Source organism: Balaenoptera ricei, chromosome 15 (genome assembly GCF_028023285.1).
Source record: "Balaenoptera ricei isolate mBalRic1 chromosome 15, mBalRic1.hap2, whole genome shotgun sequence".
Classification (NCBI taxonomy): domain Eukaryota; kingdom Metazoa; phylum Chordata; class Mammalia; order Artiodactyla; family Balaenopteridae; genus Balaenoptera; species Balaenoptera ricei.
Window position 1 is genome coordinate 30,817,163 of NC_082653.1, and position 24,249 is coordinate 30,841,411.

The 24,249-nt window shown below is 40.7% G+C and overlaps 1 protein-coding gene across 4 annotated transcripts in view; it reads left to right on the forward strand.

The window, feature by feature from the left end:
* ATRN (attractin) overlaps window positions 1-24,028 on the forward strand; it is a 158,318-nt gene extending 134,290 nt beyond the window's left edge. For all 4 annotated transcript variants that reach the window (XM_059898407.1, XM_059898408.1, XM_059898409.1 and 1 more), the window contains 4 exons: window positions 6,911-6,989; window positions 10,420-10,527; window positions 15,419-15,533; window positions 21,288-24,028. In XM_059898407.1, coding sequence (XP_059754390.1) covers window positions 6,911-6,989; window positions 10,420-10,527; window positions 15,419-15,533; window positions 21,288-21,412 — 427 coding nt within the window. In that variant the 3' untranslated portion in view covers window positions 21,413-24,028. The remainder of the gene's footprint in view (window positions 1-6,910; window positions 6,990-10,419; window positions 10,528-15,418; window positions 15,534-21,287) is intronic.
* Window positions 24,029-24,249: the final 221 nt, after the last annotated feature.

The following is a 24,249-nucleotide window of genomic DNA, read 5'->3' on the forward strand; positions in this document are numbered from 1 at the left end:
TTGATTTTGGCTCCTTTACAACCCACAAAAAGTCCAGAGGAGACCTTTAAAATCATGAATTAGTTTGTATCTAACCACTTATCTCATATCTAGTGGCTCTGCATTGTATCTAAAATAAAAACCAGGGTCCTGCATGAACTGGCCTCTGTTCACCTCGCCACCTTCACCTTACGCTACTCTCTTCTGCATTCCCATTACATGAGCCTCCTTCTGTTTCTTAGAAAGCACCAAGCTCCTTCCCACCTCATGGCATTTGCACATACTTTTCCTTCTTTCTGGAACGCTCTTCTCCTTACCCTTTACCTGTATACTTTTACCCATTGCTTTGTTTTTCCAAACAAAAACCAATTCTCTGACATCAACTGACTGTCCTACAATTCAGTTCTGACACTAACCACGTGGAATCAGTGCACACCCCACAGGTTAAGGGCTCAGTCCAACAAGACTGCTCCTACTTCAGACGTCAACCACAAATGGGTCCCAAGGCTACCCATACTTCTGCCTGGCAAATACAAGTTTGGGTTGTTCCTGTGACCCCTCTCAGATTCAACAGTTTGCTGTTGCCTCACAGAACTCAGGAAAACACTATATTTAAAATTGCAGGTTTATTATAAAGAATACAACTCAGGAACAACCCAGTGGTTGTTCAACAACCCAGAGATGCATTGGGCAAGGTATGAGGGCAAGAGGGAGAGCACAGAGCTTCCATGCTTTCTGAGCATGACACGCTCCCAGCACTTTGATGTGTTCACCAACCCTGAAAACCCCCCAAACCTCGTCATTCCACATTTTTTCAAGGTTTCATTGAGTAGGCATGATTGGTGAAATCACTGGTCATTGGTGATTGAACTCAATCTCCAGTCCCTTTACCCTCCTGTGGAGGGGAGGTGCGCTGGGGGGCTGAATGGTCTAACCCTTTAATCACATGATTATTTTTTCTGGTGGCCAGCCCCGTCCAGAAGCCATTTAGGTCCTTCCCTCCCATGAGGGGAGAAAAGACACTCCTGAATTACATCTCCATAAACATGTTATAAAAAATAGTTAATTCAGACTCAAAACCACTGTCATTTTTTTATACCCTTCTGTATTATATAAATTACTTTGTGTAGAAAACTGGTAAAGATACATTTTAAAGATTTTTTAAATCAAAATTAAAAGATAGTTTCTTCCTTTTTAAGGCTGAGTAATATTCTCTGTAAAGATAAACCACAATTTGTTTATCTGCTCACCTCCTGATAGACATTTGGGTTGTTTCCAGTTTTTGACTATTACAAATAAAGCCATTATGAACATTTGTGTAAAAAAGAGGGGAGAGGATGCTCCTGTCACATAGGAGATTTCAAGGGTTTTAGGAGCCCTGTGCCAGGAATTCGGGACAAAGACCATATGTATATTTCTTACTATACCACACTCATCCTTCAAATTTCGGCACAGTGTCACTTCCTCCAAGATTCCATCAATGAACCCCCAAACTAAATTCTCTCCTTTTGTTCTACCCTCCCATGGAACTGTATTATTTTTCATCACGGTACTTACCACAGTTCTGTACTTGCGTACTATGTGTCCACAGTTAGACTCTAAGCTTCAGGAGAGCAGATACAGTGTCTCTTTTGTTTACCCCTCTATACACACACACTTTCAGCATCTAGCACAGAGTCATGCTCCAATATATGTGGAAAGTAAAGCAGACCTTCAGGAGAAGTGCAGAGCCATGAGGGACCATAGACACCAACCTCTCTGAGGGGAAAAAAGCTCGTGGTCCTGCTGATAGGAATGCAGAGGTCGTGTGCTAACTCGGTAGCTCCAATTAGCAGGTATGTTATGTTCTTGGACCATGTGTACAGAGTGAGGTGACTCAGCTGCCAAGTACCAACCCAGTGAGGATTAGTCACCTCAGCTGATTGGTGGAAGACTGAATGACACCATCAGAATTGATCAGGGACCACAGAATCTTGTGTAGAAAACAAGGACAGATGGTGTTCTTATCACTTCTCCCTTTTTTTGAATGTGGGAACCTTTGGAAAAGAATGCAGAACTTTGGTATCTAATGAGAACCTACTGTATAGCTCAGGGAACTCTACTCAGTGCTCTGTGGTGACCTAAATGGGAAGGAAATACAAAAAAGAGGGGATATATGTATACGCATAGCTGATTCACTTTGCTGTACAGTAGAAGTTAACACAACATTGTAAAGCAACTATACTCCAGTAAAAATTAACTTTAAAAAATTAAACTTAATTTAATTTCCATTAAGCTTCCATTGAGTTCAAAGACAATAAAATAAAGGACTTTTGCTAAATATTAAAAAAAAAAAAGAATGCAGAACTTTGGTTTTTCTGGATTTTGTTTAGGAAGTAGAAATGATGAGCTTTTAGCTGAGAATGGAGTCCTTTTCATGAGCATGAGGAAGAAAATATTTTCCCAGAGCAAGTTAACCAGGTCCAAAAGGATATACATGAAACATAAGGAGAGAAGGAAAGGTATACAGATAATCCTAAGCACTCTGAAGAATAGCTCATAGAATACAGAAGAGAGAATTAGAGTTGAGGTGGGGGTAGAAGGGGGTAGCTCAGTGATTCAAATGAGAAAATATCAGTGTGAGATAAGTTAGAAAAGGACTCCCAGACTTGGGCACAGTGAAGAGTAAACTCTAGATCCTGATAAATCCTTGGGCCCAGTGAATAGTAAACTCTAGATCCTGATAAATCCATTAAGCCCTCTTTGTGTCTTAATGAGATGCTCTCCCAGACTCCAGTAGGAGCCTTGTGTGTATAAAGAGGGAAATAATAAGACCCATTTGCTTGCTTTCTCTGAAAATCAAATGAGGTGATGCATGTGAAAGAGCTTTGTATCTGGAAGTGATGTGGTAGTGTGGTCAGGATAATGATTATTAGTAGAAGAGGGAGAGACAGACTAACACTCTGTGAAAATCTGTGTGACTGGAGTTAGAGGTGCCTTAGAGGATAGCATTTGGGTGAGAATAAAAAGGAGAAGCAGGGGATGTCCAATAGGAGGCACTGACCAATAGGAGGGACTGTAATGGGAATTTCTGATATTGGCAAGGTATGTTTTTGTAAAACTTTTAATTATCTGAACTTCTGCTAAGGTCCTTGCCAGATTGACAGCAGACATTTTGACACATCCATGTCTTGTTGATCATTTCATTTTCCAGAAGATGGAAGTGATATGGGGTCCTACCACTCTGGATCTAATTCAAACCAGAATGGTGAAGTGCACATCACAGGAACTTGGGAAGAAGCAGCAGTGTCTCTGTGTTTAGATTGGTTGGGAGGTCAAGGCCAGGCCAAGAAATGAATATGTAGTTTTTTTGTTTTTATTTTATTTATTTATTTATTTATTTTTATTTTTGGCTTAGACGGGTCTTAGTTGTGGTGTGCAGGCTCTCTAGTTGTGGCGTGGGCTCAGTTGTTGCAGTGCGTGGGCTTAGTTGCCTCGCGACATGTGGGATCTTAGTTCCCCGACCAGGGATTGGACCCACGTCCCCCGCATTGGAAGGCGGATTCTTAACCACGGGGCCACCAGGGCAGTCTCGAATATGTAGTTTTAGAAAGGCTAGACTTGTAAGGGCAGGAAAAGGAAAGTTCAGTACACTCTCAAAAGTATCATTCTACTTACACAATTACAGTTAAGCTGGTGAAAAACATCCCCAAACACAGAGCTCTCAGAAAATATTGTGTTTTCAAAGATATATATTGATACAAAAGATGGAAAGAAAGACCTAGAGTCAAGACATGGATTTCTGAGCATAGTCTCAGGAAAGTGTAAGCCTCTGATAAGCAGGGACAGGTTTAGGACAAAAAAGGACAAAGGATTCTTGTTTTTTCCTAGGTACAGAGCTGAAAAGAAGTGAAAGACCCTTAGCTTGGGGCCAGTGCCCCTGTGTTGAAAGAGAGAAATACACTTCTTTAAGAATGATCTTTGAATGCCATAGGAAAATGTTCATAATTGCAAGGCTGAGTAATGAACATATAGAGATTCACTGGATCAGTCTCTCTTCTTTTGTGTATGTTTGAAAATTTCCATGATTTTTTTAAAAATTACATTTGTATTTAAAACTATAGAAAACAATTGATAAGAGGAACTGCAGTAAGATGAACACTGAGTCACAGCCCCACCTGTACCCAGATTAGTGGTAGGAAAAAAAAGAAGGGAGGGGTATCAGGAAGTGCCACCTTTTTTGAAATAACTAGTAAATTCTTCATTGTTGTGTTATCATTGTATGTCGGTATGCTGTTTGTGTCTCTCAGAAAAACTGGAACAGGTGGAAGGAACTGGGTTGTTGGTGTTTCTAACAGGTCTGCATTGAAGACAGAAGCCCCTCAGGGATAAGGGGCACAGACCTTCTGAGCTGCACTGTTTCACAGTTCTGTGTTGAGGATAGTCCAAGAGAGGCCTCTGAGTGACACCAGACTCCTTGCCTCTGAGGCCAGCCCTGTATTCAGCTGCATCAGCAGCATCCTGACCAACTCATCTGTTTCATGTTCTTCCATGTGGATTTGCTGCCACCATGTGTTTATCTATTAGAATAAAAGTACCAGAAAGCAAGCTGATGCGGGGGGGGGGGGGGGGGGAAGCAGGATTATGCATAGAAACCATGAAAGACTAAGAAGGTTACTCTTCTCAGACTCCCTTACTGCTTCTTCCTATTCTCCCCAACTTCTCAGTGTTGGGGTGCCCCTAAGATACTCTTCTCTATTTGTATTCATCCCTTTGATGACCTCATCCAGATTCATTACTTCATTACTTCAAATACCATGTATATGCTGATGACTCTCAAATGCTGTCTCCAGCCCAGACCTGGCAACCAGCCCCCAGGCTTATGTATCTGCTCACGACATCTCCCCATAGCTTTCAGGTAGATGTCTTAGAACTCAACATGTCTAAAACTAAACTCTCTGCTGTCTCGCACCTGCTCCCCCCAGAGCCTTCCCTGTCCAGGTTTGATGGCAAGTTCCTCAGACCCTGACTTCTCTCTTTTATACCCTACATCCAGCCCATCAGGAAATCCTATTGCCTTGACCTTCAAGTCATGTCCAGATTCCAAAGTGCTTTTCACACCCCTGCTACCACTATCCTGGTTTGAGCCGCCCTCATTTCTCACCTAGACTCCTTTCTATTTCTGCATTGCTACTTTAATGGTCTCCTCAGCATAAATTAAATCATGACACTTCTCTGCTCAAAAACCTGCACTGGCTCATCTCACTCAGTAAAATCCAACACCATTATAATGCCTGTAGGGCCCTCGTGATCTGCCCTCTTCTTACCTCTATGTTTTTATCCCTGGCCTAACTTCCCCCCCGCCCCCACTCCAGCCACACTGGCCTCCTGAGGTTCCTCAAGAAATCCCAGGCACATCCTTGTCTCAGGCTTTGCACTGGCTGATCCTGGTTGCCCAGGCGCGTTTCTGCAGACCTTCACAAGCCTCCTCCCACACATCCTCTATGTCTTAGCTCAGATGTCGCCTTCTCAAGAATTAAGGCCCACCCACTCTGACCATTCTGCTTTAGAGTGCCACTGTCACTCCTGAACCTCTTTACCCTTATCATCTTTTTATCTGTGTAGTATTTACTCCCTTCTGACATGCTCTATAATTTGCTCACTTATTTTGTTTACTGTTTGCCTCCATCTGCTGAAATGTAAACTCCATGGGAAAAGTGGTCTTTTGTTCTGTTCATTGATGTATTCCATGAGCCTAGAACAGGACCTGCCTCAATAAAGTACTGATAAAAAGAAAAATAGAAACTGTCAGAAAGGAGGAAGGATCATCAGTGTCAGGACAGACGGGAAGCCCAGCAAGATAGGAACTGAAGACTCTCCACTGAGAACCTGGGGAGCTTCTCTTCTGTCAGGGGACCCATTGGAGAGGTCTGCACTCTGTGCCTCTTAGGGAAGTAATGGGCTGAGGGAGGCTTAATTTCTGTTTCTGAAAGGGCAGAAGCTCAGTCCTCCTAGCACCTTAGAGGGCCTGTCACCAGCCAGCTGTGGAGGCCTGTCTTCAGCGATCTGTGCGTTGAAGCTGCCTCTCGTAAAGCCAACCCCATCCTGCAAACACAGAGCTCAGCAAGAGAGTACCCAACTACAGGGGCAGAGAGCCTTGTGTCTGCTTGTAACACTCTGGAACAGTACTCTGTAACAAGCCCCTTTTACAAGTTAATGAGTGAAAATGCCAGTTTTAAAATTATTTAGCGGTTACTAAGAGGTTTATTTGTTAGGCTCATTAGTCCTTTTAATCAGAAGTCAGTCATTCTCTTTGCTGTCACAGTAGCTTTTCAAACCATTCGGTGCCTGGTTTAAGAGGCATTGAATGTTGAGAGAACATTGAAATCATTTGCAGTTATAAGACCACTGGGACTTCGTCTCTCCTAATACTTTTAAGAAAGTTTTTGGCTTGAATTTAGTTGTTTTATTTTATTTAAAAAATAGGTATTTACTTTGAGTATATATTACTAATATACATTTATTGTTCCTTATGAAAAGCTGGTTGTTACTTTGTTAACTTTTCTCATTTTTTTAGACTTTACCAGTAGATTTTTGCTAATTTGATTAAATAGCATGCTTGTTACTTGTCATAATTATCATAGGATTGTTTTTATTATTTGGGATAAGCCATGATGGACCATTCTGATAAAGGCCGGCAGGAAATCAAGGCTCTCCTCTCAGAGTACCTTGTGGAGACAGTATAGTCTAGTGGTTGGGTCGGGAAGCCCAGCTTATCAAAGTCTTCTCACACTTTGTTTCCTATGAACCAGGACATGGTTGTGATGACTCATCAGAAAGGAGCTTGGAGTTGGTATTTGGGGGATTGTTTCCCTGCCTGACATTGGGTGTGGATGACAGTGTGCTGATTCTGGGGGTTGGGATAATAACTCAGTACTTTCCTTTCTCACAGTTGTTTCCTCTCTTTGCTCCTGGTGGCTGCTGTGGTTTGGAAGATCAAACAAAGTTGTTGGGCTTCCAGACGTAGAGAGGTAAGCCTCAGTGGTTAAAGATTAATGAATCCCTGTAAGAGCTTTTTCCTTTGTATTTCCCTTAAGCAAGTCATTTTTGCTATTTAGTGATAATTGATGGACATATCTATAGAGAGAGTAATGTATGGTCAGTAGACTTCAATCAGCGCTATATAAGCTATAGTTCATTCTGTACCACATGGTTTTAACTTTCTAAAAGGAAACTAAGAATCATATTGACTTACAGGTGTCAACTTTATCCTTCCTACCAGAAGCTGGTTCCTTAACTCAGGCTGGAGATCTGAAGGCTTAGTAGCACAGCCTTTACAGGAGCCTTTCATGAGGATGAGAGTAAAATCTCAAAAATTTCTCATTATTCAAGGAATGATAAATGTGTGTCTAATTAAGTATTTGCTTGAGTTTTATTTATTAATGAGTGTTGATTTATTTCCAGAGCTCCATTCCAAAAGTAATATTAATAAGTCCAGCAAATATTTATAATTGGCAAATCAAATAAATAAACTTGATGAAAAATTACAACACAAAAACTGTTTATTGCAACTTTCACTCTGCCTTTTAGTCATCATGTCTATTGCGTTGTTGCTAAATAGAAGTGCACTAAGATCTAGACTTTGTGCTCTTTGGTTTTCTATATAAAACTTGATCTATAGACAAGATTTAGAAGAGAACAGAAATATCTAAAATCAAAATTCACAAACGTGCAGCACTGTTCATAGAACATTAGTGTCTGTAATGGGGTTAAGATAGGCTTCAGGATATGAGCCTCTTCCTGGGGGCCGTGACACCTTTTCTGACCCATGTAAAGGTGATGTTATCATAGAGGTAGTGTTACATCCTCTTTATTATGATTTTAAAAATTCAGTGGATAACATATTTAGAGGTTATTTTTCTTTTTAATAACTCTATTACTAAGATATTTTAAAATCTCAACAAATAGCACAGTATTCTGAAAAAATATGTTATCCAAATGTGTAATAAAAAAGTGAGAAGCCATATAAACTAGTACCAAGGAAGGAATCGAAAACTTGTCAAAATATTACTCTCTCCACAAAGTGTATTAGACCCAAGGAGTTTCAATTTGAGATGAGCTTATGGAGATAATAATAGTCTATTCCTTCTTGGATGCTTATGAGAATTAATTATTTCCAAAATATATAAACGGTTCCAGGGTAAAGGAAAAGATGGGAAGCTTAAAAGAATCCTGCTACATTTTATGCTTAGAAACCTTGAAACCAAAACCTGAGAAAGGTAGCACCAAAAAGTAAAGACCAGTTGTATAATGACTGTACGTGCAGCAGTCTAGTTTACCAGTGTAGAAAAGGGATCATTTCATACCAGAAAACCTACTAGGATATGTTATATCAGTGGGTAAAAAAATAAAACCTAAATTTTCAGTAGTGGCCAAGTAATCATTTAGTCATTTATTGATATTAACACTCATTCCTAGTTTAAAAACAAAACTCTTAGTAAACTCAAAAATAATACCTCCTCAACACTTTGAAGAATAACCAAATAACCAACATCACCCATGATGAAAAAATATAGAGGTACCCAATAAAATCCAGACAAGTTAGTCATATTAAGAACTGACATTTGAGCATTTCTAAACTGTAAGCACTGTTGTAAGAGGTTTTATATAGATTAACTAATTTAATCCTCACAACAACCCTATAAAATAGTTAGTGACACTAGTCCTGTTTCACAAATAGAGGAACTGAGGCTCAGAGAAGCAAAGTAACTTACCCATCACCACACAGTTACAATAAAGACACCAAACTGGGCTTTAAACTTAGAACTTCTGTTTTCACAGACCATGTTTCTAATCACAATGTAGTCCCCATAGTCACTTACTTTTGTTCTGGGTATTCTAGACTCTGAACTAAGAGAAAGAGAAATAAGAAGTTTTGTTACTTTTGGAAAGGGAACAAAATTATTATTTTCATGTAAGATGATTAAAACATCATATAGATTTACCTGCATAAAATTACTACTTAAGTATATAAAAAATAAACAAATGAATAACATAGAAGACAAACAACCAACTGGAAAATATTTTCAGTGTACATGAAAGAAAATAAGATGAACACCTGGTAGAGAAGAGGTTTTCCCCCAAAAAAGTATGCTTATTACACAGTTGATCAACCAATAAACTAAGCTTTTTACCTTTGTGACTTAAAATTTCTCTGTTACTGTGAACCTGACCATTCAAAATATATTTTATCTTTTCTAAAATATCATTCATGATTTAGCCCTCTCAGAACTGTAGAAAAGTGATTTGATATTTTTTATAACAACAAAAATAATAGCAGCTAATACTGCTTAAATCGTTGCTACATACCAGGCCCTGTTTTAAATGCCTTTACTCACATTATCTCCTGCACTTGTCATAAAGGAACTAGACTGGGAACTGGAGGCAGGTAGGCACTCTGTCTCACTGTGACTCCACACTTAGAATAGCAGAGAACCCAGAGGAGGGTTGTTGTTATGTGTATTTGTTGAGTAAATGGACCAATAGCTTTGTGAGATGTAGGAATGTGATTATTGACATGTTAACACAATGTTTAATATAAAAATGCCCTTCTAAAACAGAGCCATGATCTATCTAGCCCAAGATTCTGTCTCCCACAATAGTTCCAAGGGAGTGGTTGAAGTAGGGCCTCATTGTCTTCCACAGCATGACCTCAGAGCTTCAGTGACATGCACAGATTTCTGATATCCCTAATGATATATGATTGACCACACGCCATGTGCTAGGCACTGTGCTAGTTAAAGCATCTCATTTAATCCTACTGATACTTTTATGGGATTAAAAACCCATTTCAGAGAGGAGGGAACTGAAGCCCAGAGACTTTAAACACCTTTTTTAAAGTCACACAGCTGGAGAGTGTTGAAGCAGGTATTCATAGCCAAGCCTCCCTAAATCCAGAGCCCCTAGTTGTCCCTCTGCTCTGCAAAACTTCATGGTTTTTTGTGTTTAGCTTATACCACCTCTCTGAACAAAGAGCTCTTTCAGTTCCTATCTACTGTGTAACAAAGGATAGTTTTTGTTGCTGTGTAAATACTTGGTTCAAGTTTCAGCAGGAAAAAAGAAAGCCTGGCTTTAATCTAGTAATAAAAGTATGAGGAGATAGGATAATTTATTTTATGTGTTTAACAAGCAGGCATCATAGCATTATATCCATCAGTACATTAGTATGTATCTCTAACAGATAAGGACTTTTTCTTTAATATAACAGTACTGTCATCACAGCCAACAAAATTAAAATGTTAATACCTGGTCCATGTCCACTTTTCCCCAGCTGTCTCAAAAATATCATTTTGGACTTGATTTGTTTGAATCAGGGAGGATGAGGTATTTTTAATATGTAGTATTCTCTAATAAAATCCCCTCAGTGCTCTTTGCATTAATGATTGCTATATTACTTATCAGCAACTTCTTCGAGAGATGCAGCAGATGGCCAGTCGTCCCTTTGCCTCTGTAAATGTTGCCTTGGAAACAGATGAAGAGCCTCCTGATCTTATTGGGGGGAGTATAAAGGTGAGATTGTATTTCAAAAGTCCCTGTAACTTAACTTATCAAAACTCATGCTTCTAAGTCTGGGGAACCAGAGAGAGCAAGAGCCTCATTCTGTTGCCTCTTATGTTATCCTCTCTCTTTCTTCTTAACAGTAAGTCCACACACTGAAAGTGTCAGGTATTCTTTTGCTTTCATTTTCTAATCTTTGATTCACGTTGTTAAGCAGTCTCATATTCAGGGAATTTTAAAATGTAAATAACTTGTCTGATATTCTTGTAAGTTTTCTGTGGCGTAATACTTAAAAACTTGAAAATAGCTAAATTGAACCATTGTTCCTTGTAAGTATTTTGGGAGATTTTTTAAAAGGGGAAAAATCATGATTGACTATGAATTCTGTAGTCAAAATAAATAATTCTGACCCCCCCCACCATGATGAAGAAAATGATAAGACTTTCTCTTTTAACAAAATGATGAAATATTTCAGATACTCTTGGGAAACAGCTATATGTTCATGGAGATATTATACACACACATATAAACATATGTGTATGTATGTGTATAGATATATTATACATATATATATATATATATATATATATATATATATATAAAACCTATATGTCCTAACATACTTATTAAAGCATTACTGAGCTTACAGGAAGTATGTGAGATTTCCAGGGACCGCTCTCCTTTCCCTCCTCCAAAAAAGAACAAACCATGAACCAAAACCAGAGCCATGTGTGGTCTAACGTGGTTCTAGACTGGTAACACACCACATCTCACAGCTGAAGTAGATGTAGAGCCTGTCTGAGGGAAAACATACCCAATTCAGCCATGTAGGACTCCCATGGATCAAGACCAAGGAATCCGTGATCACCAAGGACAAAAGAGAAAAGCCATGAATAAGAGTCAGCAGAAACAACAGAATTGACATCTAATGAATATAATATAGGTCTGTATGAAATGTTTAAAGAAACGAAAGAATCATAAAGATGAGGAAGCCATGAGAGTCAAGAATGGCCAATCACACCTGAAAAAGAACCAAATGGAACTGTTAGAAATGGAAAATACAGTAGTTGAAATTTTTTAAATAATTCAGTTTACATGTTAAACAGCACATCAGACACAAGTAAGGAGAGAGCTTTTGAGCTGGAAGATGACTCTGAAGAAACTACACAGGCTGCAGAACAGAGAGACAAGGAGATGGAAAATATGACAGATAATGAGAATATGGAGGATAGAATAAGAAGACTTAACATATATATTATCACAGTCCCAGAACAAATGAATGGAGGAGAGGCAATATTCAAAGAGCTGAGAATTTTCCAAAACTGATGGAAGACATGATTATACAGATTCTAGCAAAACATATTGTAAGCAGGAGTAAGGAAAGAAAGCAGAGGGAAGGCAGGAGAGAAAGAAAACTACAGTTGGGTTTATCATAGTGAAACTGTAGAACTCCAAAGACAAAGAGAATGTCTTAAAATTAGCCAGAACAAAAAAAGATCACTACAACGTGGAGAAATTGGAACCCTTGTGTACTGTTAGTGGGAATGAAAATGATGCAGCTGCTGTGGAAAACAGTATTTCTCTTCCTCAAAAAAATAAAAATAGAATTATTATATGATCTAGCAATTCTATTTCTGGGTATATACCCAAAAGAATTGAAAGCAGGGTCTTGAAGATATATTCGCACACCATGTGCATAGCAGCTTTATTCACAGTAGTTAGAAGTTGGAACCAACCTACCATTGAGGTATGAATGGTTAAACAGAATGTGGTATATATACACAATGGAATATTACTCAGCCTTAAAAAGGAAAGAAAGTCTGACCAATGTATGTATGTACATAGATGAACATAGGTGAACCTTGAAGACATTATGCTAAGTGAAAGCCAGTCACAAAAAGACAAACACTGTATGATTTCACTTATATAAGGTACCTTGAGTAGTCAAGTTCATAGAGACAGAAAATAGAATGGTAGTTGCCAGGGTCTTGGGAGAGGAAGGAATGGGGAGTTGCCGTTTAATGGGTATAGAGTTTCAGTTTTCCAAGATGAAGGAGTTCTGGAGACGGATGGTGGTGATGGTTGCACAACAATATAAATGTACTTAATACCATTGAACTGTATACCTAAAAATGGTTAAGATAGTAAATTTTGTTATGTGCATTTTACCACATTAAAAAATAACTGGGGAAAAAAAAAACAGATCACCTACAAAGGAATGACAGAGTGACAGCTGACTGACTTCTTAGGAGCTACAAGAGAGAAGAAGAATGTCTTCAAAGTATTGAAAGAGAAGAACTGCCAACCTAGGATAGTGTACCCAGTAACTACCTTCCAAGAACAAGGATAAAATAAAGATATCCTCAGATTATGGGAAAAACCGAGCACTTGCCACCAACAGACGTGTATAAAAGAAATGTCTAAAGGATGTGCTAGAGAGGAGGGAAATTACCCCAGGAGGGTGGAATAAGAGGGAATAGTGAATAAATCAGATGGTAAACATGTGCCTAAATCTAAGCAAACGTTGCCCTGATAAAATAGTGATAATTTGTGGGATTGAGAAGAATAGACAAGCCTACGTGACACCCCATGTCACACGTCAGCAGCATACGGCACAGCTGGCTGCTCCTTAAAATGCTGTCTTGACTTTTCTGTCAGGACACCACACACTCACCTTCTGGCTGTTCTGTGCTCTGTATTCTTCGTTCAACCCTCTTCATCTCCCAACATCTTTTAACGCTCGTGGCCATCTCAGGCTCAGTCTTTGCGCCTCTTCTCACATCTTTTACACCTACACCATTGGTGATTGTCTTAGTCTGTTCAGGCTGCTATAAAAAGTATCAGAGACTGGGTGGCTTATAAATAATGGAAATTAATTTCTCACAGTTCTGGAGGCTGGGAAATCCAAGATCAAGGTGCTGGCAGATTAGGTGTCTGGGGAAGGCTTGCTTTCTGGTTCATAGATAGTGACTTCTAGCTGTAATCTTTTTTTTTTTTTTTTTTGGCCACACCATGCAGCTTGCACCATGGGATCTTAGTTCCCCGATCAGGGATTGAACCTGGGCCCTTGACAGTGAAAGTGCAGAGTCCTAACCACTGGACTGCCAGGGAATTCCCTCTAGCTGTAATTTTACATGGTAGGAGGGGTGAGGGAGCTCTCAGGGTCTCTTTTCTAAGGGCACTAATGCCATCATGAGGGCTGTGCCCTCATGACCTAATCATCTCCCAAAGGCCCTACTTCCAAATATTATCACATTGGGTATTATAATTTAACATATGGGACTTCCCTGGTGGCTCAGTGGTTAAGAATCCACCTGCCAGTGCAGGGGACACGGGTTCGATCCCTGGCCCGGTAAGATCCCACATGCCGCGGAGCAGCTAAGCCCATGCACCACAACTGTGGAGCCCACGTACCGCAACTACTGCAGCCTGCCTGCTCTCGGGCCTGCATGCTGCAACTACTGAGCCCACGTGCTGCAACTACTGAAGACCGTGCGCCTAGAGCCCATTCTCCGCAACAAGAGAAGCCACCGTAATGAGAAGCCCACGCACCACAATGAAGAATAGCCCCGGTTCGTCGCAACTAGAGAAAGCCCATGCACAGCAACGAAGACGCAGTGCAGCCCAAAAAAAAAAATTTAGCATATGAATTTTGGGAGTACATAAATATTCAGAACATAGCAATGATCTTATCCATCATGGATTTAAACACCATGATGTTTAAACCTCTCCCCTCAAACCTCTCCTGTGAGTATCCAACTCATGTATCAAATTGCTTGCTCAGTGTTCCCACTTGGATGTCTTAATAAGCATCTTAACAAATTTAACATGTTCAAAACTGAGTTCTAGATACTGTTCCCCACACCTGCTCCTCTGGCATAACTTCCCCAACTCATCATCCTAGTTGCTCAGGCCAGAATCGTCCTTGACTCGTCCTTGCTCTCATCCTCATTGGATAGCCAGTCCATCAGCAAATCTTTTTGACTTTATCTTCAAAAATATTTCCTGACCACTGTGCACCACCTCCACCACTGTTACCTGTCACCTTGATCTAGGCCATTATCCTCTCCCACCTAGGTTTTTGCAGTTGCCTCATAACTGGTTTCCCCACTTCTGCCATTTCACTCATCTATTCATCCCCTGTGCTGTAGACACAGTGGTTCTGGAAATGATTTTCTTCAACCAATTTGAAGAAATTGATGGCAGAATCCTAAAGATGGCTCCCAAGATTCCTGTCTCATGGATATTCAATCAAACACTACTCCAGGTTCTGCTATGAAGAGATTTTGCAGAAGTAATTAAAGTCTGAGGGTAGTTAATATTAAGATAAAAGGAGAGCTTTCTCTGGCTGGTGGCAGAAGAGGAAGCATGAGAAGCACTTGAGCACCATCACTGGTTTCAAGCTGGAGGGACCAGGTAGGGGGAAATGTGAGTGGCCTCCAGGAGAAGAGTGGCCCCTGGCTGATTGCTAGCAAGGAAATGGGGACCTTAGACCTAGAGCTGGAAGGAACTGGATTCTGCCAACTTGAATGAGTTTTGAAGCAGGTTCTTCCCCAGTGCCTCCTGGTAAGAGTGGAACCCAGCTGATAACTTGACTTCCACCTTCTGAAGACAAGAGCTGAGACCCTTGAGACCTTTGTGAGATAGAGCTGAGAATTTTTCCAGAACTGATAGAAGACACGAATAGGACCTATATCCCTAAGCAGAGAGCCCTACAGAGCTCTTGCCTGGACTTCTGACCTACAGAATTGAGATAATAAATAGGTGCTGTTTTAAGCACCGAAGTTTGTGATTTGTTTCATAGCAATAGAAATAGGGGCATCTTTAAAAATCACCTCTAAAGGCTGTGAAGGTGTTTCTTCAGAAACACTGCTTTAGGTAATTCTTTGTTTTATTCCACCAGACTGTTCCCAAGCCCATTGCCCTGGAGCCGTGTTTTGGCAACAAAGCTGCTGTCCTCTCTGTGTTTGTGAGGCTCCCTCGAGGCCTCGGTGGAATCCCTCCTCCTGGGCAATCGGGTGAGTAGATGAGGGTCATTGACAAATGAGGTTTATGTTTTAGATGTGTGAAGGCTCCTTCCCTTTCGTAGAGAACTTGGTTATAAAAGCAATATTGCATTCAGGCAGACCTCGGAGATATTGCAGGTTCGGTTCCACAAAACGTCAATAAAGCAAATATCACAATAAAGCGAGTCACATGAATTTTTTGGTTTCCCAGTGCATATAAGTTATGTCTACATTATACTGTAGCCTGTTAAGGTGCAATAGCATCATGTCTAAAAAGACAAGGTACATCCTTAATTTAAAAATGCTTTATTGCTAAAAATGCTAACTATTATCTGACAATGCGGGGTTGCCATAAACCTTCAATTTGTTAAAAAACAACAACAACAACAACACAGTATCTGTGAGGCACAATAAAATGGGGTATACCTGTAGTGCCTGCCTCGTGTCGTTGTGAGGATTTGGAGAGATGATCCCATCGCCACTGTATTCCTAACCCATCTTACCTGAGGTCACCATTCCTTCCTGGGAAAAATCTGGATCTCCGCACTGCCCCAGCCGCCTCAGCCTGCCAGTGGTATTGGTGCTTCTGGCCAAACCTTCTTTGCCGCCAGTGTTTCCAGTCCCCCAGGTCTGTGTTGCTCCTTTACTATCTTTTTCCTTGCTCTGCCTCTAAATGTAGGCTTTCTCCCTCTTCACTCCATATGCTCTTCCTCTGTCATCTTACTTGCTCTCATGGCTTCCAGCTAGCTCCCTCAAGCTAGTGGTTCTCAAATTGGTATTTCTAACACTACTGTATTTCTTTTTCTTTTTCACTCTAAGTATAAGGCACAAACAACAATTATAACATCCTAAAGGAAGTTTTTGAAAATTTATTCACAATTCTACCATCCAACACCCACCAATTTTCACTGTTCTGTTTCCTTTCCAGCCCTTATCAGCAATTTAGTTGCAGTGATTGTATAGCTAATTTTTATTCTTCTTTTTTCATGTAACTATCATAAACATTTTTACAACTTACTGTATAGTGTTTTACCCATCTTTTACACTACTCCATCAAATACTTGAATCATAATTTAGATAAACATTCTTTTACTGTTGAACACGAAGGAAATATGGAATATAGTTTTGGAAGTATTTTGATTAATCATGGAGTACTTTGGAGGGATGCCTCAGACAATATGAATGTTTTAGACAACTTTCAGTTGAGATGATTCTTCAGGCCTCCACTCCAACTCAGCTTTCGGAAGGTCTGGGTCCGTGGTGTTCTTATGAGGGAGGACATTAGGCATGGCCAGGTCAGGATTTATTGTCTTCATTTCATAAGCAAATGGCTTGATTTGCCCTCATCTAGGGATTCCTGTGAGTTCAGCCCCTAACTTGGCCTTGTCCATGTTGAGGGCAGAATGACCCATTAACCTGACGCTCTGGAGCAGTGTCTCCTGGTCTCCTGCCCAGCTCAGCAGACATTGACTGGTGCTCCCTGAGGGCAAGGTACTGGCTAGGGGTGGGAGGGGAGCGGTGACAGGCTTGCAACACTGTGGCCTTTCCTCCTCCAGACTTTGCCTGATGTGCCCCAACCCCCTGGACTCCTGATGAAGACCTGCTCACTGCTTGAGAGCTACCCCAAGGGTGGGGCCATCCCTGCCACCCCTTCTCTAGCCCCCATTTCATTCATTCATTCATTCATTTTTATTGAAGTATAGTTGATTTACAGTATTATATTAGGTTCAGGTGTACAACATAGTGATTCAATATTTATAATAGATTGTACTACCTTTAAAGTTATTACAAAATAATGGCTAGTCTCCTTTCCAGTCTCTACACCTTAAGATTCCTCCTGCTAAACCCTGGGCTTTTTTCTTTTTCACTGTGAGTTTATTATTCCCCAAAATTAAGTAATCCCTGTCTTTCCCAGGTTAATATCTCTAATTCTTGTCCTCCTTGCCAAGCTTCACACCCAGTTATTCAATTGCCTACTTGAAATGTCTACTTGGATGCCTGAAGGTCTTATCAAACCTAAAATGTCCAAAATGGAGCTTGCCCTCTTTCCAACCAGTTGGTCCTTTGATCTCCATCTCAGTAAAGGAATTCATTATTCAGCCAGTTTCTCAAGCCAGAAGCTCAAGAGTCATCCTAGGCAGTCCTCACCTCTCTATGTATAATTCACGGGCGAGTTCTGCTGGTCCTACATCTGGAGTCTTATTCTTCCACTTTGTTTCATTTACTCTACCACGTCTCTCATCTAACCTTAGCTGCCATCTCTCCCCTGTAGTCTGCTTCTTCTACCCTTGACCTCTAAAATCACAGCCCCAACCCCCTCCCACACCCCCATCCAAGCCATTCGCCTGCAGTTAAAATCATTCTTTAAATAAGTAAATAAATAAATAAATGATGGTTATATTTCCCTGTGCTGTACAATATATCCTTGTTGCTTATTTATTTTATACATAGTAGTTTGTATCTCTTAATCCCATACCCCTGTCCTGCCCCTCCTGCCTTCCTTCTCACCACTGGTAACCAACACTTTGTTCTCTGTATCTGTGAGTCTGTTTCATTATATATATTCATTTGTTCTCTTTTTTCAGATTCCACATATAAGTGATAACATGGAGTATTTATCTTTCTCTGTCTGACTTATTCACTAAGCGTAATAATCTTTAGGTTCATTCATATTTGTGCAAATGGCAGAATGTCATTATTTTTTATGATTGAGTAGTATTCCAGTGTGTGTGTGTGTGTGTGTGTGTGTGTGTATAAAAAACATGTTCATTATCCATTCATCTGTTAATGGACACTTAGGTTGCTTCTATATCTTGGCTATTATAAATGATGCTGTGAACGTTGCTATGAACGTTGTGGGTGCATGTATCTTTTCAAATCAGTATTTCTGTTTTCTTTGGAAGTATACTCAGGAGGGGAATTGCTAGATTATATGGTAGTTCTACTTTTATTTTTTTGAGGAACCTCCATACTGTTTTCCACAGTGGCTTCACCAATTTACGTTCCCACCAACAGTATACAAGGGTTCCCCTTTCTCCACATCCTCACTGACACTTGTTATTTGTGATCTTTTTGATGATAGCCATTCTGACAGGTGTGAGATGATACCTCCTTGTGGTTTTGATTTGCATTTTCCTTATGATTAGTGATGTTGAGCAACTTTTCATGTGCCTGTTGGCCATCTGTATGGTGCCTGTATGTCTTCTTTGGGAAAGTGTCTATTCAGGTCTTCTATTTTTTAATCGGGTTGTTTGGTTTTTTGATATTGAATTTATGAGCTATTTATATATTTTATATTAACCCCTTATTGGTCATATCATTTCCAAATATTTTCTCCCATTCAGTAGGTTGTCTTTTCATTTTGTCAGGATTTCCTTTGCTGTGCAAAAACTTTTAAGTTTGGTTAGGTCACATTTGTTTATTTTTGCTTTTATTTTTTTTGCCTTAAGAGACAGATCCAAAAAAATATTTGCTATGATTTATGTCAAAGAGTGTTCTGCCTATGTTCTCTTCTGGGATTTTTATGGTTTCAAGTCTTGGACTTAGGTCTTTATGTATATGGTGTGAGGAAATGTTCTAATCTCATTCTTTTACATGTAGCTGTCCAGTTTTCCCAGAACCACTTATTGAAGAGACTTTTCTCCATTGTATATTCTTGCCTCCTTTGTCATAGATTAATTGACCGTAAGTGCATGAGTTTATTTCGGGTCTCTCTATTTTGTTCCACTGATCTATGTGTCTGTATTTGTGGGAAAACCATGATGTTTTGATTACTGTAGTAGCTTTTTAGTATAGTCTGAAGTCACGGAGCGTGATATCTCCAGCTTCATTCTTTTTTCTCGAGATTGCTTTGGCGATTCAGGGTCTTTTGTGGTTCCATATGAATTTTAGTATTATTTGTTCTAGTTCTGTGGGAAATGTCATGGTTATTTTGATAGGGATTGCCTTAACTCTGTAGATTGCTTTGGGTAGTATGGACATTTTAACAATGTTCTTCCAATTCAAGAACACGGGATATCTTTCCATTTCTTTGTATCATTTTCAAATTCCTTCATAAATGTTTTGTAGTTATCAGATTATAAGTCTTTCACCTCTTTTTAAATTTTTTTTAAATTTTTATTTATTTTATTTATTTATTTTTGGCTGCATTGGGTCTTCGTTGCTGCGCACAGGCTTTCTCTAGTTGCGGCGAGCGGGAGCTACTCTTCATTACAGTGCATGGGCTTCTCATTGCAGTGTCTTCTCTTGTTGCAGAGCACGGGCTCTAGGCACACAGGCTTCAGTAGTTGTGGCGCGTGGGCTCAGTAGTTATGGCTCATGGGCTCTAGAGTACAGGCTCGATAGTTGTGGCGCACAGGCTTAGTTGCTCCACGGCATGTAGGATCTTCCCAGACCAGGGCTCGAACCCATGTCCCCTGCATTGGCAGGCTGATTCTTAACCACTGCACCACCAGGGAAGCCCCTTTTACCTCTTTGGTTAAGTTTATTCCTAGGTATTTTATTCTTTTTGATGTGATTTTAAACAGAATTATTTTCCTGCTTTCTCTTTCTGGTAGTTCATTATTAGTGTATAGAAAAGCAACAGATTTCTGTGTATTAATCTTGTCTCCTGCAACTACTGAATTCATTTATTAGTTCTAATAGTTTTTTGGTGGAGACTTTAGGGTTTTCTATATATAGTATCATGGCATGTGCAAATAGTGACAGTTTGACTTCTTTCCTTCCAATTTGGATGCCTTTTCTTTCCTTTTCTCGTCTGATTGCTGTGACTAGGATCTACCTCCCGTTTTAAATGGTGCCCTTCTCTGGACTCCCGAAGCACCTGGCTCTGTCTTTGCTATAACAGTGGTCACTGGTGTGGATTCCCCACTCCATGCCAGGTACTAAACCTGGCACTTAAAAGCTACCCCCCTCCCCCATTTTATAGACTTAGTGAGGTGGAGTAAGAAGCTCCTCTAACATGGCTCCTGGGGGCCTCAGCAGGGCTCTGAGCCTGTCTGGCCTCTTCCCATGCATAGGAATCCAGCTCCCCCAGGACTGTGCCTTCCCTAATGAACATCAAGTTAATCAATTACCAATACAAAAAGGAGAATGGACCCACCAGTCCCCAAAGCAAAGATGGTAGCGGAGGTGGTGGGGTGATAAGCCAGGTACCATTCTAAGACTTTACATCAGTTCACTCATTGACTTCTCATACAAGCCCTGTGCTGTTCACCATTTACAAAAGAGGAAACTGAGGCACAGGGAAGTTAAAGAACCTTGCTTATTCCAAAGTCTGGCCCCAGAGTCTATCCTAACCCTTATCATGGTGTAGATATCAAAATAACTAGTGCTAGCTGGCAATGTGGAATGAATCTTAATTTCATCATAAAGACTGCAGCTTTTTCTTGGAGAAAAAGACAGGAGAAACTTAATGCTTAAAGCATGTCTGCAATCTTATTTAGATGCTCCCACCACGAGGCAGAGCACTTTGCTTGGTAGATCTGCTGAAAAGTAAGGTACTCCTTTTGTGTAAAATTGGGGGAGGAGGAGAATATGTACTTGTACAAATAAACCCTGAAAGAATATATACAAACTAATGAAAGAAGTTACTCTGATGGAAGGGGGGAATATGGAGGGAGACACAGGTTAGAGGTAAGATTTTTCCCGTGTATGTACTTTATTTATTTATTGCACCATGTGAATGTAAAAAGAAATTTTTTAAATTATTTTTTAATAAAAACAAGCTGCTCCTTAACATGTGTTCCCTCTGTGGGTTCTCCCAAGGTCTCGCAGTGGCCAGCGCCCTGGTGGACATTTCTCAGCAGATGCCAATAGTATACAAAGAGAAGTCAGGAGCGGTGAGAAACCGGAAACAGCAGCCCCCTGCACAGCCTGGGACCTGCATTTGATGCTGGGGCCAGGACTCCCTGTGAGCAAGGAGTGGCGTGCCAGAGCCGTCTGCAGAGAGGGAGCAGGCAAGGAGACACTGTGCAGGGCAGAAGACTGGAAACTCTCGAAACATCCACCTCATCTGCATGTTCACAAGCTTTCTTTGACGGTTTCTCCCATCTGTGCTCCAGCATCTAACCTTTTACTTTCATATAGGAAATAATTGATTTAGTTACAGGTCCAGGGGTGATCCAGTTGTTGCTGGAGGAGGCCGGTGTAGAGCGAGTGAGAGAGCTAGGAATGACACTCAGGTTCACGTGTGGAAAACTGTTCTTGGGACTGTTTCAACAGTGCAAAAAACAAAGATGTAGTGTTTACAAGTAGACATTTGTCATCAGTCATTCTTGAACATGGTCTTTTAAAAACTAGTCAGATGAATTAACTTGTTTTCATCTGAAGCCTGCTATCTTTTTTAAAAGATGTACTATTTATTCTTGCACGATTTAGGCAAATATCTCTCTTTCAGGGAGTAACTTTTTTTCTAGTTGAGAATTAATAATGGTCCATCTCTTTTGAATCATAAGATAGAAGAGGCTGTTTTAAATGTCAAGGTCAGCAGTGTTGGAATGTCAACTGATATAATGGGTAGTTTTCTGTAGCAACTTGATTAATTTAGTCTGAATCCATTTGAAGTTCTCTCTCTCTCTCCTCTCTTTCTCTTTCCCTCTCTCTCTCTCCTTCTCTTCCTCTTTACCTCTCTGTCTCTCTGTTTCTGTCTTTGTCTCTCTCTCTCTCTTTCTCACACACACACACTCATACACTCACACACACACACACTAAGTGCCTAGACTTTAAATAGATCTAGCAATTGGAAAGTTAGTAAGCATAAGTTTTTACATAATTGCATTCCTACATTCTTATAAAACTTAAATAGCTATCATTGGCAATCTGCTCTTTTTCTAAAACCTAATTTGCCGCCAGGAAACAATTTTCTCACCCCGAGAAACATTTAACGTAGCAGCAGGGATTGAGAGGAAAACAGAAATGACCTAACTGTCAAAGCTCCTGTTTTTGTTATCAAAAAGGACACTAAATAAGGCATGTTCCCACGTGCCTCCTTGCCCCAGGTCACTCTAGGCCTGATGTTTGCTTCAGCCTTCTGGGTGCTCCTGCCAAGGCACCACAGAGGGAGGGGCTCACTCATGTTACTTGTCTCCCTTAAGCCGAAAAGAGCATGACAGCACTTGGGACCCCTTAATCAAAGGGCAACTCTTTGTTCCTGTAGTCTGCTTGAGCTGGTGGGTCATTCTTCATTCTCAGGCTCAGGTGGAGTGCCAGGAGAGGGTCGGTCTCCTGTTGTCGGGCAGAACCTGCCCAAAGCCTGGAGGAGGACCTGAAGCTGTTTGCCCTCTTTCCCCCGCTCCCCAGGAGGAGCTCAGGCCTCCCATGCTCCCTCCCAGACCCAACGGGTAGCTGTGGGGAGGGCAGTGAACGCTGATAAGGATGAAAAGCACATGGGAAAAATGGACAAGGGGAGAAAGTTATGCCAAATGAAAAGTGACCAAATTGAAGTAGTGACCAAATTGAAGTGGAGTAGGCCAGTCCCTGCTCTTCTCCCCAGGGCACTGCCTGGATGGTGTGTTGTCCCCGTCCATGGTGCTCTGTATTCTGGCATTATGCAGCAGCCTCCCAAGATCTCTCTTCTGCTTCAAAACCCAGTGTTCTATGGCATTACCCTGAGGGCGTAGACCTTTAGACAACAGTGCTCAAGTTTGTGAATTTGGAGAAATTAATACTCAAAAGAGCAAAAACTGCGGCATTTCACCTTTATATGCAGTGCCTAGAGAGGGAGTATGACCTCTTCCCCAACACTAACCCCACTCCCATGAAGAATTGCCTGGAAAGATGTTTTCAAGGATGTTGAACCATAAAACACTGATGCACAAAACACCTCTACTTTGAGACTTGCCTCTCAAAATGCTGCTTTTTCACATTATTGTTAAAGAGCAGATGGTTCTGGAAAAGACCCCTCCTCTTACGAGCTCCCCACGTCCCTGCCCCAGATCACAGTACCCGCAGAGAGCCTGCCGGGGACTGGCCCTTCACCCCTGTGATTACCAGAAGGCCACTGGAGAGGACCCTCCCACAAGGGAAGTCCTTGTTTGTTCAAAGGACTGGTGTTTCCTTGGCAAAGAAGCCGCCTCCCCGTGGTAGTCCCATGCCTTGAAATAATAAGCACCGTGTCCCATAGCCACCTGGTTATTTTCTTTTTTCTAAAAGATAATGTTTATTTTTTAAAAGGAAGGAAGGAGCAAGTGAAGTTTAATTCTGCTCCAACAGTGGAGAAACAACTGAATCCACCTGCTTCTCCTTTGCAGCCAGTAGCAAACAGCTTCCTCCAGGCTTGGGCCAGAGGAAGGGGGTGGCAGGAGAAGGAGGCACTCAGCTTAGAGTCAGTTATCAAGAGGAAGTCATCTGGAACTTCAGAGCCTGTATATAAATTAAAATGGTTATGAAAACATCGATATTGTACTTGTACATAACTATACAGTAGTGTCTGAATGTTCAGACATTTGGAGTGTACATAAAACAGAAAAATATCTTAATGTATTTTTATTAAACATAATTATGTCTGAGTTTGACCTAATATGTTTTTGTGCCATATATTGGATATCCAGGTTCAGAGAAGTCCTCTCGTTATGCCCTGATACAATGATAACAAAGCCACGAAAGGCATCCCCATTGCGCCCACGTGTTCAAATGCATCTGGGACTGATTGGATAGCTTCTAAAGTAGGAATCGTCTGTCAGTGCACATATGAAAATGCGGGCAGTGTGTGAAGAGACTCGAAGGCAGC